At 40.9% G+C, this 18,870-nt stretch overlaps 1 protein-coding gene across 2 annotated transcripts in view; it reads right to left on the bottom strand.

Moving 5' to 3' along the window:
- Positions 1-4,644: 4,644 nt before the first annotated feature.
- Positions 4,645-18,870, bottom strand: part of LOC104992420 (chromosome unknown open reading frame, human C2orf42) — a 39,312-nt gene continuing 25,086 nt past the window's right edge. For both annotated transcript variants that reach the window (XM_010845293.1, XM_010845294.1), the window contains exons 7-10: positions 15,895-16,002; positions 13,962-14,062; positions 12,458-12,620; positions 4,645-5,326 (exon numbers count right to left, since the gene is read on the bottom strand). In XM_010845293.1, coding sequence (XP_010843595.1) covers positions 5,118-5,326; positions 12,458-12,620; positions 13,962-14,062; positions 15,895-16,002 — 581 coding nt within the window. In that variant the 3' untranslated portion in view covers positions 4,645-5,117. The remainder of the gene's footprint in view (positions 5,327-12,457; positions 12,621-13,961; positions 14,063-15,894; positions 16,003-18,870) is intronic.

Raw genomic sequence — 18,870 nt, 5'->3', positions numbered from 1 at the left:
GGTCAGTCCCGGCAGGACCTGTGCCCGGCGCCACCCACGGCCCCCACCCGGCGCGCGCCACGTCCCCGGCTCCGCCCCGGGCCCCGAGAGCCACGCGGGGAACCCCGGTGACGTCACCGTCCTCCAGCTCTCGCCTTCCCGCGCTCTCCAGAAAAGACGCGAAGGTGGTGACGTGTCCGGGGCTTTGACGCGGCTGCGCAAAAGACGTCGGCAACAGAACGTCCTGCGGCGCCGCCTGGTGGAAGAAAAGCCCCAAGGTGGCCGGAAGCGGCGGAGCCGGCGAGAGGAGAACGTGACTGACGTCAGCTTGCGGAGCCGAGGGGGCGGTGGCCGCGTGATCAGCCTCCGCCCTCGGCGCCGGAACGTCTTTCTTTTGCTACTTTTATCAGTACAGTGTGGTAGCTTATTCTCCTTTCTTTTAAGGTTATAACCTTGCCTTTTCTCGAGGTTAGCAATGTAAGTTACATTGTTGGTTATAGAGAGTTCGGGGGGAAAAAGCAAAGGAAAATATATGAAGGAAAGGAATAGCAATATCCCTTTTCGTGTTTACTTCTGGCCTTTCTTTTGCTTTAATCAGGTTGTGAACTCGCTGTATGGCAATGGTTTTAAGTACAAAAGCTCTTGAGGGACGAAAAGCACCAAAACTGTTAGAAAAACACGATAGAGAAGAAACAGAATAGGTTAAGGGTAATAGTATTTAATGAACGTTTAACAGACTATCTCATTTACCATGCACATCATCCACAGGAGGAAACGGGCTCAGATCTTTTAAAAACTTGCCTAAGGTTACACGGTTCATAAGCGGGTAACGGAGTAAGGGGTTTGAACCCAGCGGTTGAACTCTGAACTTTAAGATGGAAGTCTGGGGAGAGGGTGAAAAATTGCATGGAAAATAGATGGTGGCAGAGCGGCTTTGTATTTCTATAACCGTCAGATGGTGACTAGTTCCCAGGAGCAAGGCTTCATCCGTAGCATCAGCTTTGCAGTAGTGCGCCATAAAACAGCTCCCACTAATATGTGCCTTGAACCACACAGCTATGTGCTTGTTACTGACCAGAAGCACTGCCCTCTCCCGTTAGCAGTGAAAGGTGAGGGTCTGCACCAGCGTTGGTGTTAGATCCTGCAATTCGAAGTGCAACCTGCACTCTGGGAGCATTGCTTCAGTCCAGCACCTTGCTTCATCCAGCTGGATGATGAAATTGCAGGCTCCTGGACCCCACCCTGGAATTTCTGAATATATGTTCTGACTATATCCGTGGGTGACTTCTGTGCACATTAAAGCACTAGTGTAAACATGTCCTCCCGCCCTTTCCTGTTGAGATAGGTGGGATGGTAGAAAGATGTGAAGGGAGCCTGGTGTGGGAGGGCAGGCAGATAGGACGTTTTGTTTTTTTGTTTACCTGACAAGCCACATGACTTGTGGGATCTCAGTTTCCTGACCAGGGATTGAACCTGCGCCACAGCAGTGAAAGCCCGGAATCCTAACCACTAGACTACCAGGGAACTCCCTATAAGGAGGTTTAAAAAGAGGATCAAATAAGGAATGTCAGGAAATATCAGGAGACGGGCCAGAAGAAAAGTAGGAAATCAGAATCTATAAAAAAGAAAAAGGGACTATGTTGAGTAAAGCAGGTTCATCTTGGGAAGTTCACGGACAAAATAGACACAGGGCTGTTCTCTGTGACTGACTTTTCTGTGTTGTCTGTGACTTTTGGCTGGGAGAGTCCATTCATTCAAAGGGCTGGAGGAGGGCAGCCCCTGCCCATTCATTCCCTCACCTTCAGTGGATAAAGCAGGAGTTCCCTGAATTCTAGTGGAGGGCAAATCTTGGCCTGTTTCTGACATAGGAGACCAGGCAGTGATAGAGGAGTTCCTCTGGGATGACATATACAGGTTGCACTCTCTAAGTGGCCTGGCCTGGGGGCTGGTGTGGGTGCCTGTGTATGCACATGTGGGCTGGAGGGAAAGGGAAGTGATTGGCTGACCAGACAGAACAGGAATCAGTGAGAGAAGAGGGGGACCTTCCGCAGAAAGTTACAGAGCTGATGACCTCTGGTACCTTGAGAGAGCCAGGTGGCAGGCCTACAGAACTTCCCTTAGGTGGGTGGTTCTTAGAGTCAGATTTTCTGAAGGTCTCTGGCCTCTCATGCCTCTGAATAGTAGCAAGCTGTTGAGATGCTAGCAATTTTGGTAGAGGCAGATGTGAACCAAAGTGTCCTGGGTGTAGGAGTAGCAAGTAGTTCTCACCATACCCACTGTGTTAGGGCCCTGGCTATGTTGCCTGAAGGAGGAGTTAGGATGCCCATAAGTATACACTCAGTCTGAGGATGGTCAGTCTGTGCAGTAGGCAGGAGGCTGTGTGGAGACGGGAAGGTTTTGCACTGCCCACTCCAGAATACAAACAGTGGCTGCAGCATGGAAAGGCAGCAGATGGGCAGCCCTCAGTGTTGGGAGAGACCAGCAATTAATGGAGGAGGTGTGCAGCAGATGGTACAGGTGGGAGTGTGTATGGGTGGGTGCAGGGTTTGAAGAGCACTGGACTGATGGGAGTATCTAGGCCCCCTCTACTCTTGTAGTGAGGGGCAGGTCTGAAATGAAGTCAGTGCTGATGCTGTCCCAAAGGTATTTGGATGCTGGGAGTGGGTGCAGCAACCCTACTGGTACTCTTAGGACTGTGCTCAACCTGGTAGATGGTGTCAATGTAACTCCGAACCCATGCCAGATTTTGATGGACTGTGTTGATGGGCCAGGGGGGGTCCTGGGTGAACACCCCAGCACTGGAGAGGCAGCCTCTTTGAGTAAATTATTTGCCCCAGCTATGTATTTTATGGCCCATGTGGTTCTAATGGCTCCCAAGGTTAGAGTCAAGTACTGCTAGACTGAGCCAGGATTTGCCTGTCAGTCACAGGTTTAGCTTGATCAAAAAACTGTGACTGATGTCCTCAAAGACTGAAGTGAAGGACTTAGGATAGGCCAGCCACTATGTTTCTTTGGGTATTTTTACTTTTCAGGCAGGCACTCCGCCTCACCTAGCTTTAATGTCTCCTCTTCTCTATACTTATCCAAGCCCTTCCTATCTCTTTTTATTTTGTCCACGTGGCAGGGTTTGTGGGGTCTTAGTTCCCCGACCAGAAATCAAACCCGTGTCCCCTGCAATGGAAGCATGGACCATCAGGGAATTCCCCTTTTCCTCTCCTTTAAAGCCCAGCACAAAGTCTAATTCTCCCTGGACCTCTGGGTTCTCAAGGATCTTCCCCATTGTCTAAAGCACTTGAGAACTCTCCACACAAGCCAGCCCCTCAATTGTAGAGGACAAACAACCCTTAATTTGCCTACCCATCTCCTTCATGTAGGGGCACAGGTCCTTCTTTTACCGAAAATGCTCATAGACCCGTCTCCCACCTCAATTAGGTCCATCAGACCTTTCTTTGGGGACTTTGGACTTTGTACTTTCGAGCTGAGCAGAGCAGTCAGTCCTGCTCTAGAGCGGAAGTGATAGCTGCAGTTCCAGGTGCATTTATTGTTGTTCAGTCACTAAGTCTTTTCCGACCCTTTGTGACCCCATGGGCTGCAGCACACCAGGCTCCCCTGTCTCACCATCTCCTGGAGTTTGCTGAAATTCATGTCCATTGACTCAGTGATGCCATCCAAACATATCCTCTGTCATCCCCTTCTCCTCCTGCCCCCAATCCCTCCCAGCATCAAAGTCTTTTCCAATGAGCTGGCTCTTCACATCAGGTGGCCAAAGTATTGGAGCTCCAGCTTCAGCATCAGTACTTCCAATGAATATTCAGGATTGATTTCCTTTAGGATTGAATGATTTGATCTCTTTGCTGTCCAGGATGTGTTAGGAGCCAGATATCCTACCAGAAGGAGCTGCACTGTGTTGATAGTAATGAAGCCTCAGGAGAGGTAGAGATGGGTCAGATGGACCCTGGCTGCAGGGGTTCTGAGGCCTAACCACACCCCCGCTCCACCCAAGGATAGTTGTCTAGCCCTATTTTAGTGTTTATGAGCCAGTCATTCATTCCTGTTTTTGCCTGAGCTGGTTAGAGTTGGCTTTTTGTTATGTGCAATCAAAAATGCCTACCTACACACTTCTCTTGTCTTCCAAAGATAATGAATTATGAAGAATTTATAATTATAAAGCAATATGATAAAGTGGAAAGAACATGCACTTTGGAATAAAATGAAACATTTTTAATGCTATTTCCAGTAAGATATTTAATCTCAGAGAGACTGTGTAACTTTATAAAAGGAGTGGTGGCTAAATTCAAATAATGATGAGGACTAAATGAGAAAAATGATTAAGTGAGATTGTAAATGAAAATGCCTGGGATGTAACAGGCAAATAGGAAATGTTCCATTCTCTTCTTTTCTCCTTAAAGGCAGGCTTCTATTCTGTGACTTTCAGTATCTCCATTCTGTGATCAGTGAATTAAAAAATAGAAACTGAATCTTACCACCTGTTAAGCTTTTTGGAGAGTAATGAAGGAAATAAAAATGAAGTGAACAAGTAATTACAAGCATTAGTTTGAAACGTCAATCAATATTGCCTTGACACCTGAATCTCTTTTTCCTAGTTCACTATCACCTAAATCTCCCAAAAGGTTTATACTTTTATAATTAGGCCAATACAAGATATAATTTATAAAAACTAGTGACACTGTGCTTTATTTGAGAAGAAAATAAAAGGATATGATTGGAACTCTGTCAGGATGATCTTCAACATTTTGCCCTAACCAAGGTATTATTAATTTTCCAACATGTTAGTATAAGGTGGAGTGCTGCTGACTTCTTAGAGAATTAGGAAGAGGTTGAAACAAACTCTAAAGGTGAGTCCTTCAGGAAGATAAGTGAGCTGGTTTTCTGTTTCTTTAAAAACTCTACCTAGGAATATCATCCAAGTTAAATGTAGACTATACACAGCAGCACCAAAAGGGCTATTTACAAGAAGAGTTTTTCTTCAAAAGAATTCACTTGAATGCACTGAGAAACTGCATCTTAGCTAAGAGTAGTTCACTAAGGAACAGAGCCATCTAAGTGTCTAACTAGTATTTAAAGTTGTCAAAGGGTGGGGATGTGCAAATTTAGCAGCAAAAGACTCTTGTTTTGCTTCAAGGAAAAGTGATGGTGGTCAGCGGGGCCAGTTCCAAGGGCTGGTCCAAGGGGGGCCGCTGGTCTTGGTACTCTGCCACATGCCCGTTGCGGTGGTGCCCATACTCAAACTTGATTCGAAGCTCACCAATCTTGGACTGGGGAAGAATATCTGGGATCCACTCAATGATGAAAGGTGTTGGCTCCTTTTGATCTGGGGAAGTGTTGCCTGAAGATAAAAAAGAAAAGAAAAAAGAATTGATTAGTACAATTCCAAAATAAATTTTCACAAATTTTAAAAAGAAAAAGAAGTTAAAAAAAAAAAAAAAAAACTATATGAGAAGGAAAAAAGGTGGGGGGTGGGCAACAAGAATAATCAAGGCAAGCGAAAAGTGATTACTGCTCTATCTATCCAAAATAAAATTTCAGGGAACTGTCTGGCATTCTCAAATAAAATAACACCCAGCCTGGATGAAAATAGGGCCAAAAGAATCATAAGGAGAGGCCAGGCTAAGAGGGAAAGACAGCAATGAGATGAAAAGGGAGACTAGCAAGAAAAGGTCAAGTTTCAAGGAAACCAGAAAGAAACAGAATTAAAATCCAAATGGTTCTAAAATATATTACAAATCCATAATAACCACAAGAGAGTTGTAATGGCATATATCTAGACAGAGGAAAAGAACAAAACAGAAAGATCCAAAATGGATACAAAAAGAAGAGGAATTTAAGATAAGGCCAAAGTGGTATTTTCAATTAGTGTAAGAAATACAAGTAAGTGTTTCTTATAACAAACGGGGTGCATCAACTACATAATTATCTGGAAGAAACTAAAAGATGACAGAATCTTACTTCATAACTTACATCAAGATAAAGTCCAGAATATTAAAGATTTAAATGTGAAAAACTCAGATTAAAGAATGCTCTTGAATAAATATAAAGTACTAGCAGAATTAAAAATGAGCATATGGTATCACCTCTAAAACATGGAGACAATAAACATAGAAGACATAGTCCATTTAGCAAAAAACAGAAAAAACAAAAAGACAGGGGGTTTTCCTGGTGGCTCAGTGGTAAAGATTCTGTCTGTCAATGCTGGAAACACGGGTTCAGTCCCTGATCTGGGAAGATCCCACGTGCTGAGGACCAACAAAGCCCATGAGCCATAACTACTGAGCCTGTGCTCTAAGCCAGGGAGCCGAAACTACGGAAGCCTGTGCGCCCTAGTGCTCATGTTCCACAACAAGAGAAGCCACTGCAGTGAGAAGTCTGCACAGGGCAACTGGGAGTAGCCCCTGCTTGCTGCAAGTAGAGAAAGCCTGCACCGCAAAGAAGACCCAGCGCAGCCAAAAATATTCAGTAATAATAATAAAAAAACAAGACAGAAGGCCAACTATATTAATTATGGTAAAGGGGATATATTAAAATCAGAGAAAAAATAAATAAAATACTGATAAGAGTTTCAACAAGAACAAAGTGTCACAAAAAAGTTAAAAGGATGGCAATCATCAGAAAAATGTAAAACAAAAGAAAGCTGGTGTCACTGTTGTAATACTGAATACAGATAAATTAAAGGCAAATGTTATTTTTAAATTGATGAACTGTTGCTATAGGCTGAATCTATATTCTCTAAAATTTCTCCCTAATATTATTGTATCCTCCCAAAATTCATAAATTGAAAACCTAATCCCCAATGTAACAGTACTTAGAGGCGGGGCCTTTGGGAGGTTATTAGGTCATGAGGGAAGAGCCCTGATGAGTGAGATTGAATGCCCTTATTTAAGACCCCAGAGACATCTATGCTCTTTCCAAAATGTGAGGACACAGAGAGAAGCCTGCTGATGGCTATCTTTGAACCAGGATGCAGGCCCTCATCAGACATCGAATCTGTAGGAATCTTGGACTTCCCACCCTGCAGAACTGTGAGAAATAAATCTCTGTTAAGTCACCTAGTTTACAGTATTCTGTTACAGCAGTCCAAAGGGACTAAGATAATATATTTACATTGACATCTATCAATAACTCTGCTGCTGCTGCTGCTAAGTCACTTTAGTTGTGTCCGACTCTGTGCGACCCCATAGACGGCAGCCCACCAGGCTCCCCTGTCCCTGGGATTCTCCAGGCAAGAACACTGGAGTGGGTTACCATTTCCTTCTCCAGTGTGTGAAAGTGAAAAGTGAAAGTGAAGTCACTCAGTCATGTCCGACCCTCAGCGACCCCATGGACTGCAGCCTATCAGGCTCCTCTATCCATGGGATTTTCCAGGCAAGAGTACTGGAGTGGGGTGCCATTGCCTTCTCCGGTCAATAACTCTAATGTACCAAAAAACATTGCATTACAATACTTAAAGGCTTTTGCAATATCAGAAGGCATGTAGAGAAACAAAACTGTAGTAGTAAATTGTATTACAACTCTGCTATCATACAAAATTTTATATTGGATAAATAATACGTTTGCTAGCACAAATTCATATCATACATTAGGTTAGTGAGAAAATATTTTTAAATTCCTTTAAAAAAATTGAAAAGGCACATCTTCTGAACTCAAAATAATAAAAGTAGGAATGGATACTTAAGAATATAGAAATCAAAAGCCTCAACCAAATAGAAATTTTAAATACAAAGTATTGGGAACACAGAAACTAAACTACGATTATAGACTATTTAGATATTAATAAGAAGAACCTTAAATGTTCCTATTATCAAACATGACTTTTAAAAGTTAACTGATAACTCCAAAAGGTATAAAAATTAAAAAGTTCCAAGAAAATGTTAGAAAAAGTTTTTAAAGAGTTCGGAAAGTTTAACAGACAAAAGTGGAAAATAGTTCAAAACACACAAATCATTTTCTATATAACTACTACCAAGACCCAAAAAAGATAGCCTCCAAAAAAGAAATTGTAGGCAATTAATAACCCTCTTTATGAAAGTGAAAGAGGAAAGTGAAAAAGTTGGCTTAAAGCTCAACATTAAGAAAACTAAGATTGTGGTATTTGGTCCCATCACTTCATGGGAAATAGATGGGGAAACAGTGTCAGACTTTATTTTTCTGGGCTCCAAAATCACTGCAGATGGTGACTGCAGCCATGAAATTAAAAGATGCTTACTCCTTGGAAGGAAAGTTATGACCAACCTAGATAGCATATTCAAAAGCAGAGATACTACTTTGCCAACAAAGGTCCATCTAGTCAAGGCTATGGTTTTTCCAGTAGTCATGTATGGATGTGAGAGTTGGACTGTGAAGAAAGCTGAGCGCTGAAGAATTGATGCTTTTGAACTGCGGTGTTGGAGAAGACTCTTTAGAGTCCCTTGGACTACAAGGAGATCCAACCAGTCCATCCTAAAGGAGATCAGTCCTAGGTGTTTATTGGAAGGACTGATGCTGAAGCTGTTTGAAACTCCAGTACTTTGGCCACCTGATGAGAAGAGCTGACTCATTGGAAAAGACCCTGATGCTGGGAAAGATTGAGGGCAGGAGGAGAAGGGGACGACAGAAGATGAGATGGTTGGATGGCGTCACTGACTCAATGGACATGGGTTTGGGTGGACTCCGGGAGTTGGTGATGGACAGGGAGGCCTGGCGTAATGTGGTTCATGGGGTCGCAGAGTCAGACACGGCTGAGAGAATGGACTGAACTGAACTGAATACTTATGAATAGATAATAAAAAATCCTAAATAAAGTATTAGCAAATAGAATCTACATATATATTAAAAGAAAAAAGACCACATAGGATTTATTCCAGAAATGTAAGATTATTTCAATATTAGAAATTTATTCCTAAAATTCATATTGGACATCAACTGTACTTAAATTTCATTGCACTTGGGTCAGTAGAATTTATCTTTAGAGGTTTCTCAAAAGATGGTAAAAGGTATTTAAAAAAATTCAACTCCAGGGAGCTGCCTGGTGGTCTAGTGGTTAGTATTTAGCACTTTCACTGCTATGGCCCAGGTTCAATTCCTGGTTGATGAACTCCTGCAAGCTGTGTGGCAAGGCCAAAATATAAATGAATAAATAAAAATATTTTTTTTAAACTATATTAAAAATAAAATATAGCTCCAAATAAAAATAACTTAATAAACTAAGAATATGATATGCTATTAAAATAAAAAAAAATTTATCTGAAATTAATAAACAATAGTTCATTATTTACTAGTGAAACTTAAAGCAGCTTTTTCCAGAAATGTATTCTATATGAAATACTAATGGCATTCCCCTGAAAAGAGTTCACTGGTCAAATAAATTGGGGAAAATTTAAGTTATATAAAGTTCAATACAAATCTTTATTTCAGGATCTTTTTAATATGCAAATTTATAGGATGAGTTACTAGGAGAGATACATTATATTGTAAGATACAACTCACTACTGCCTCCCTACTCCAATTGTAACATTTTCTGAGATCTGAGTGTATCTTACAACTAGGGAAGTTTTCATATGGCAAAATTTCTTTTCCAACCAAAAAAGTTATTACAAAGTTGACTGAACATCTTACATTCAAGGGTCTTCAAATCAAAGAAATACAGTATATAGCATTTTTCAAACTTATCAGATCACGGAACACTTTTTTCAGAGAATATTTATCACTATCTCTTCTTCAAGACAGTTGGAAAATGCTATGCTGGGGGAATTTTACTATAGTAAAAACAATATAGTACTATAATAAAATGAAAATCACAGCTGCTAGCTTTACTATTATTCATTGTTGCTCTTGAAGTTGTAGGTAATTTAACAAGAAAAAGACAATGGTATAAACATTTGATAAGAAACAAATTTGTCATCATTTTTCAAGTGATATAATTAATTTCCCAAAAACCAACAGGGAAACAACTATCATCACTAATAGGAAGTCATTAAGGACAGCAATTTGATAGTAATTATACCAAAATCTGGAGAAGGGCATGGCAACCCACTCCAGTATTCTTGCCTGGAGAATCCCATGGACAGAGGAGCCTGGCAGGTTACACAGTCTGTGGGGTTGCAAAGAGTCAAACGCGACTGAAGTGACTTAGCATGCATGCATACCAAAATCAAAAGCTTCCCATACACTGGCAGTAACCAGTTAGACACATGACAAACATCTTACTCATAAGAGTAGTTAAAAATATATTTCACAGGAGTTTGACAAAATAATTACAAATTCTAAATTTCTCCATGACATAGTTCACTGCCCTGAAAGTGCTTATAGCCTAGTTAGTGGAAAGACAGGTGAGTGAGTACTGACTGGATGGCTAGGACTGAAGGCTCTGACTGCCTGGGGTTGAAGATCAGCTCTACCACTTCACTAGCTGTCTAACTCTGGGCAGGTTACTGTACCTGTCTTCCCCTCGGTTTATTCATCTGTAAATGGGGATCACATTTACAGATGTGATCGGCCCTGAGTAGGCCGATGAGCATTAAGTGAATTAATCTATATAAAGCACTTAAAATAACACCCAGCACAGAGCTCATTAAGTGCATTTTGTTGCAGGTGTCATTATTACTAAAATCCCGCAGTTAAAAATAGACAAAGCAAAAGCAATTCATCAAATACAAATGACTAACTGAAAAACTTACTCATTAATATTTGAGGGTAATGTACATTAAAAGAATGACAGGATATTTTTTGCCTATCAGATCAACAAAGATTAAAAAAGAGAAACTCTTTCATACACTTTAGCAGGAGTAAAGTATAGAATTAGTACCATCTTTCTGGAGAGCAGTGTGACAAAAAAAATCAAAAGTCCTAAAAATGTAAATAAACTTGGACTCTCCAATTTCACTTTTCTCTTTTTAAATAGTTTTATTTATTTCTGATTGCACTGGATCTTCGTTGCTGTGCAAGGGCTTTCTCTAGTTGTGGTGCCTGGGGGCCCCTCTCTAGCTGTGGCGCTCGGGCTTCTCGTTGTTGTGGCTTCTCTTGTTGCAGAGCTCAGGCTCAGTGGTCGTGGCACCCAGTCCAGTCTTAGTTGCTCTGAGGCATGTGGAATCTTCCCAGACCAGGAATCGAACCTGTGTCAGGTTCGATTGGCAGGCGGGTTCTTTTCCACTGTGTTACCAGGGAAGTCCTCCAATTTAACTTTTAAGAATTTATCCCCCAAAATATCCTAAATAAGTTAGGAAATAATTAAGGCCATAAAAGCTTCTTCTAAAAGGAAGTTAATTATAAAAGGAAGCATTGTTTATAATAGCAAAAAGTCTGATATAACTTAAACTCAGGGTTGATCAGAGTGAGATAACTTAATGAATGAATTTTATGCAGCTGTTTAAAAATGTCATATTCACAATAGCCAAAAGATCAAGCAATCCAAGTATCCAGACAGATGAATGGATACACAAAGTGTAGTCTATACATATAATCAAACATTTCTCAGCCTTAGAAAGAAAATTTGACATATGCTACAATGTGGACGAACATTGAAGACATTATGGTACATGAACTAAACCAGTAACAGAAGGACAAAAATTGTATGATTCTAATTTAAGTAGTCAAATTCGTACAGACAGAAAGTGGAATGGTAACTAGGGTTGGGGGAGGCAGGAATGCAGATTAGTATTTAGTGGGGACAGTTTCAGTTGAGGAAGATGAAAAACTTTTGGAGACGAATGGTAGGGATGGTTGCATAACAATGCCAAAGCACTTTGTGGCAGAAAAATTTTATGCTTAAAAATGGTTAAAATGTTCAGTTTTATATTATATATGTTTTATAATAATAAAAAAGTCTAAAATAATGTTGAAGACAGACATGGAAAGTTGTTCATGATATATTTTTAAGTGGAAAAAGCTATTTAGATATACCATGTTTCAGAAACTCTATGTACAGAAAAAAAAAAGACTGTACACCAAAATCTTAATGGTGATGTCATCTATGGTGGGTAGGATTGTGCTGTGTGCTAAGTCACTTCAGTCATGTCCAACTCTTTATGACCCCATGGACAGAGGACCCTGGTGGGCTTTTCCTGCAGCCTTCCAGGCTCCTCTGTCCACAGGATTTTCCAGACAAGAATACTGGAGTGGGTTGCCATTTCCTCCTCCAGGAGATCTTCGCATCTTCTCTCTTACGTCTCCTGCATTGGCAGGCAGGTTCTTTACCACTAGGGCCACTTGGGAAGCATGGCGGGCGGGATTATCAGTGGTTTTTATTTTTCTTTATGCTCTATAGTGAAATCTATGATTTCTATATAATGAACAGGTATTACTTCTCTACTTTTATTTTAAAAGCAGTGGCTCAAATGAAACAAAACACCTTATCCCATGACTGCCTTTACAAAATGTATGAATGTGTCTTCTTCACTTAAGGGCAAGACCCAAAGTCCAGGACAGCATAATACACACAGGTGACCTTCAGAGGAAGGTCTGCTATTGAAACCACCAATTTACTTACCAACTTTGAGAAAAGTTTTTAGTTCCAAGGGTCGCAGCACTGGTTGCTTTTCTATACGACCGTAGGTTTCTGCTATGCTCTCTACTTCTACTTTAGGACATTTAAACAGCTCATAGGTCCCATCTCGGTTCTGGATAAAACTCCGGGTGATTTCCAAAGGCATCTGGAAATGGAGACAATACCCAGAAAGGTGAGAAAGGAAAACCTTTACAAGTAGACAAACAATGGATGACAGTAGGTTTTATTCATTCTTTCAAGTGCACTCAAGACTTTCCCTTGTATTTTCAAGTAAATTTTTTCAACAATTCTGCCTTTTCTCCTATATATTGTTCATGGCTTTCCCTTTTTTCTACAACTTTAATTTGAATTCCTGCCAAACCCTAGTGAACTGAACCCCTAATACCTTCATGGCTACATAACTGCTGCTGGCAGAGATCTGCTCTAAAGTCATTTTATTCCTTCCTCACTGCTCTGCTGGCAGCAGTCTTCTCCTAAAAACTCTATCGACAACACCTACAGCGCATGTCTTGTGTTTCCACCATCCTTGGCACTGAGTCAGACAACGCCTGAACTGAGTTTTATCTTTGCCACTAAACAGCAGGCTGAGCTTCCCACAGCCTGTTTATCATCTGCAAAACACAGTCCACACCAAGTCATGGCTGTGAGCTGGAATAGGGTGATATAGGTAAGTGATGTGCAACAGACAGAAGCTCGGCAACTTGACTTTACTCTGGGTTGTTTCGGTGCCTCCCTGCGCACCATGTGTTTCTTTCTGTGACATCCTGCATTTAAAGAAGTTCCTCCATTGTCTTTATGTCAGCCTAGGGCTAACATAAGTCTTCCCTAGTGTTCACATGTAAGTTCTACAAATACCAATTTATTATTTTTCTGAACATAACAACGCCTTGCAATCAAGCTAATCTTAATGTATGAAATCACAGGATGTTGAGTTTTCCACAATATTTCATTATCATAGGAAGGGAAAATCCTCAAGTTTTTAGGATCTGCTTGAAAAAAATGTTTAAAAATGTCTAATACTATCCCTGTAAAAAGGAACACAAACTAAGAATCATTTCTCTAATGAGAACTCAATTGCAGTTTGGAGAGGGACACCAAATTGTGCTGGACCTACTGACTTCACAAGTAGCATATCATCTCAAATTATACATATACTTCCCAGGTGCCTGCCAGTTAATCTAGGGCTCACCACAGATAGTAAGGGAGCATTATTTAATTTACAAGAAAAAGTATCCTTGTTTTCTCATCCCAAAGGAAAAGAAAAGAGGATGCTCCAATTGAAAAAAGAATACAACCTCAGGTTCCAGTGAATACCTATTAAAATCAGAGTTGGAACCATAAAGCCACAAATGTTCCTGAATAATCTCTTAGGATGAACAAAAGGAATTCTCTGTAGTGTCCGTAACTCAACGAGCTGGTGCTTCCTGCACTTGCTTCTCTCTCTTCCCCACTCTGCCCTCCCAGTGTTGTAGAAATCAGCTCTTACCTCCGGGGTATCTAAGATTTGTTTAACCTGCAGGATATTCGTGATATGCCAGGTATACTTGGAAAAGGTTCCCAGTGGCAAGGCATCTTTGCGAATAAAAGCTTTAAAGTAAAAACAGGGGACAAAATTAAGTACTGAAAAATAATAGCATTACCTGTGCTCTTTCACTGAATTTGTCATTTTAGTTTCTAGAGAGTTCAGTGAAGTGATATTCGTGCCTTATAGAATTTTGCCCTCTAAAAAAGAAATCCTGGGCTTTCCTGGTAGCTCAGTGGTAAAGAATCTGCCTGCCAACGCAGAAGACCTGGGTTCAATCCCTGGTCCCAGAAGATCCCACATGCTCTGGAGCAACTAAGCCCGTGTGCCACAACTACTGAGCCTATGGTCTAGAGCCTGGGAGCTGCAACTACTGGAGCCCGAGTACTCTAGAGCCCATGGTCAGTAACAAGGGAAGCCACTGCTATGAGAAGCCTGTACAATGTAACTAGAGAGTACACCCCGCTCTCTACAACTAGGGAAAAGCCCACAAGCAGCAAGGAAGATCCAGCACAGCCAAAAATAAATAAATAAAATTTTTAAAAAAAATCCTATTTTTTCTTTTTTGGCTGTGCTGCATGGCTTGCAGGCTCTTAGTTACCTGACCAGGGATCAAACTCAGGCCCTGGCACTGAAAGCACTGAGTCCTAATCACTGGACCACCAGCGAAATCCCTAAAAAAGGAATTCTAGAAGCAAATCTATGAACAGGGTTTTGGCAAAATGTGGAGAACCAAATGATATGGATTTTTGCTATATGAAGTCTCTGATGCTTCCTTGAGATACTAATTTTGGGCATCTTAGAAACTTCTTTCTTTGTTTCATAAAACTACAGAAACAAGACTCTATTATAAAACAGCTTCTTACAACTTTAGATACATCAGAGGTCAAATCAGAGTCCTTAAAATAATTACACAGAGTTTAAACCTTGCTCCTGCAGTTGCCAATCTATTACCCAGCTTCGCGATTATAAAGCAGTTCTACTGAAGGGCCTAAAAACATCTAAGGGATGGGTTAAAATGAATACATTAGACCTCAAGTGTAAACGGGAAGAATCAACATTGTCTCAAATGTTAGAGAGATAAGGTGTAAAGATGGGAGATTTTTATGGCCCTAAACAGAGTGATTCACAGTATGTACCATTTAAAGTGAAAGTGAAAGTGTTAGTTGCTCAGTTGTGTGCAATTCTGTGATCCCGTGGACTGTAGCCTGCCCGGCTGCTCTGTCCATGGAATTCTCCAGAATTCCTATTATATCATCAAATAACAATTTACTGAAGAAATAGCTCTGATTTCCAGCTATAGACACTCTTGGGCTATTAGCCCCTGAGCAATCTTTTCTTCCTCCTTTTTCCTCCCTCATTTTACTATACTACCTAATAAGTATCTTGAGATCTCTAGTAGAAAGATATTATATAAAATCAAGAAATAAGTACCAGAATACTGTAATGGTAAAATGTACCAAGCCTGAGAATCACTCCAAAAAGAAAATCTCCCTCTATCAAAAATCAGGAATCGTGAAAAAAAAGTTTTAGTGTTTGACACATACTGTAATATGCTTCTAAGAAGCCAGCCCAAATAACAACTGGAGCTTGCAATGCTTTTGTTGAAACTGGCTCATATCTAGAAAATACCCAACTTCTTGGTGGGCACCTTCACTGCCCTTCATTGGTGGTTCTTTCATCAAGTTGTGCTTTCTGAATCTTTCCGTCAACTCTTACTAGAATAAGCATGAGGCCTTTGAAGTGTGATCATTATTCTAAGAGCTGATGGGCTAAGGCTTCATGCTCTGAGCATGTAACTAGAAGACCTAATCCTGAAAATCCTGCACAGTTTTTCCCAAACATAATTCTGTAAGGTCCAGACATCTACAGCTATTCCTAAAGAAACATCTCGTACCTGTGGTAGAGTTGGGAAGCCGTTTCTTCGCGCTGCCGATGGATATTCTCTGTTGCAGGGCATCAAAAAAGGACTGAGGAATGTGGAAAACCAGTGGCTCTGGTTTGCCTACAGGAAATAAGAGGAATTCATTTAAAGAAACATAAGTGGGCTTTCTGGTGTGGAGGGAAAAGTAGAGGAAATGGAACTGATGAGCAGTAATAACTAAAAATACCACCGAGATTTCTTTATACAGAGGCAAAAACGAGCTTTGATGGACCTTTATGAGTCTAGCACTGCACTCGCCCTACTCCTGATCCCTTGCAATTATAACCGATTCTTGTCATCTACCAAAAATAACTTTTCTAGTCCTCAATTTTGTAAACGCCACCACAGCACAGACTTTTCCCTTTAAAGGGGACATGAAATGAGATGAGGACATTGAGGCTGAGTTGAGAAGGTAAACTTGATTCACTCCTGCTCACTCTCCCAGGCACTTGCTGCTTGTGTTCATCCTCTCAGATGGCCAGAACTGTGAGTGCCAGAGACTGCAAAGTTAGTACACTATCCAATAAGCATCAGTCTTCTCTCTGATCTGAAGGTAGGAAAACTGTTTGAAAATACTTAACAAACTTCTTTTTAAAAACTTACAAAACACTAGGTCAACAAAACGTCAACAAAAAATAGTGTTCAGGAGAGAGGCTGAAAAAACTCAGAGTTTTTCTTACTAACTCTGCCCAAGGGTCAAGCTCCAACACAGCAAAAACATCCAGAACCAAGTGGATTAATAGGTAACTTCCATCTCCCTGGATGCAACTTAAAGAGCAGTTCTTAAAAACAGTTCAGATACCTTTTTTGAAATAAAGATCAAATCAAGAAAAATAAAAGGTTTTCTGGAATTTCATATTAAGATTTTACATCCTTTCAATTGATTTTACCTGCTTAATTGAATGTAGAATGTCAATAACAAAACTGTCATTGCTTTTGAGCCACTATAATATTAATATAGGGGCTTCCCTGGTGGCTCAGATTGTAAAGAATCTGCCTGCAACTCTGGAGACCTGGGTTCAATCCCTGGGTTGGGAAGATACCCTGGAGGAGGGAATGGCTGTCACTTCAGTATTCTTACCTGGAGAATTCCATGGACAGAGGAGCCTGGTGGGCTATGGTCCACAGGATCACAAAAAGTCGGACACAACTGAGTGACTAACACACTTTTGAATATTAATATATATGCAGTTGATTTTATTTTTAGCCATGTGGCATGACTTGCAGGATCTTACTTCCCCAACCAGGGATTGAATCTTCGCCCTCAGCAGTGAAAATGTGAAGTCCTAACCACTGGACCACCAGGGAATTCCCGTATAGGCAATTTAGAGAAGTCACTGAAGAAAGGAATTTTAAAGTTTCATCTTGAAATTAGATTATAGGCTACATGCAAAGATCATTACGACTCTAAAAGTGCTAACTCACCAGAACTCTGCTGATGGGATGCTAGGGTTTAGGTTTATAAATTAATCTTGAAAAACCCTTGTAAAAGACACAGAATCACAGTGCTGGAGGGAGCTGATGGTGACTTTGACAAAGGTGGTGGTAACAGAGATGGTGAGAGAGGGTGGTATAAGGAATGGGATGAAAAAGGGCCATAGTTTACAGCTTACATTATTTTCAATGTTCTATTTTATGTTTTGGGAGGTGGGTTAGTAGATATTTATTATATTATTTCAAAAAATATATAAATAAATGAAATTTTAAAAGAAAAGAAAAACAGACTCTCTTTTTAATCTTCCCCAGTTTTTTTTTTTTTTAATGATCTTCTACCTTTGCAGCATGCAAAATCTTTAGTTGCAGCATGTGGGAGCTAGTTCCCTGACCAGGGATCAAACCCAGGCCCCCTGCACTGGGATTGTGTCGTCTTAGCCACTAGACCACCAGGGAAATCCCTAAACTTCCCTAGTTTATTTTGTTTTTCTAAAAGTAACTTCTAAAATTTTATTTCTGGATAAATTTTATTTATTCTGAACCAAGGTATATAAAACTAAGCATGTATTTCAACACCTCCATTCTTGTTCCTTTCTTCACCATGAAGCCACAACTGTTCCAATCCTTTAACTCATCTCCTCCTACTGAGTGTCTGCTGTTGGGCTACTATTCCCTTTGGGGTGCTTTGTATTTAAAATGATATTCATAAAGTTCAACATATTCAGCAAAGAACATCAAAATGTTGTGAGGTTTATAAATAATGCCATGAGGAGTGTTTGAAGACCTGAGATGTATCACTTGGAAAAGAGAAGACCTGTCATGCAGGCCAATGGGTGTGTGCGGTAGCAGGGCCTGTTACTTGAAAACGGGAACAGAAAATTACTCCATGTGGCTGGAGCGAAGACTAAAACCAACAGGAAGTATTATTAGCAAACATTTCCCCTTAGTACGAGGAAGACCTTCCTCACAGCTCTCACTGTCTAACAATGTTATGAGCTGCCTCAGAAAGGAGTGAACTGCTCACCACTGCACAAAACCTGAAAACCATCCATCAAGGATGCTTTTCAGGCAATGGGCAAGGCCTGGTAGATGGTCCACTTCTGAAATTGCTGAGGTTCTATGAGGCTATCATGATCAACCCGAATGCAGCTTGTGTTCTCCAATCTTCCTTAGCAAACCTGTGCTATGTGCTGTGCTTAGTCGCTCAGCCATGTCTGACTCTTTTCGACCCCATGGACCGTAGCCCACCAGGCTTCTCTGACCATGAGGACTCTCCAGGCAAGAATAATACTGGAGTGGGTTGCCATGCCCTCCTCCAGAGGATCTTCCCGATCCAGGGATCGAACCCAGGAATCGAACCTGCATTGCAGGTGGATTCTTTACCATCTGAGCCACCAGGGAAGCCCTTAGCATATCCATGTAATTTTATATAATTATCTTAGTCTCACGGACTTCCCTGGTGGCTCAGACGGTAAAGCGTCTGTCTACAATGCAGGAGACCTGGGTTCGATCCCT

This window comes from Bison bison, unplaced genomic scaffold (genome assembly GCF_000754665.1).
Source record: "Bison bison bison isolate TAMUID 2011002044 unplaced genomic scaffold, Bison_UMD1.0 scf7180017864215, whole genome shotgun sequence".
NCBI classification, from domain to species: Eukaryota; Metazoa; Chordata; class Mammalia; order Artiodactyla; family Bovidae; genus Bison; species Bison bison.
This window is presented reverse-complemented; position numbering and strand designations above follow the sequence as displayed.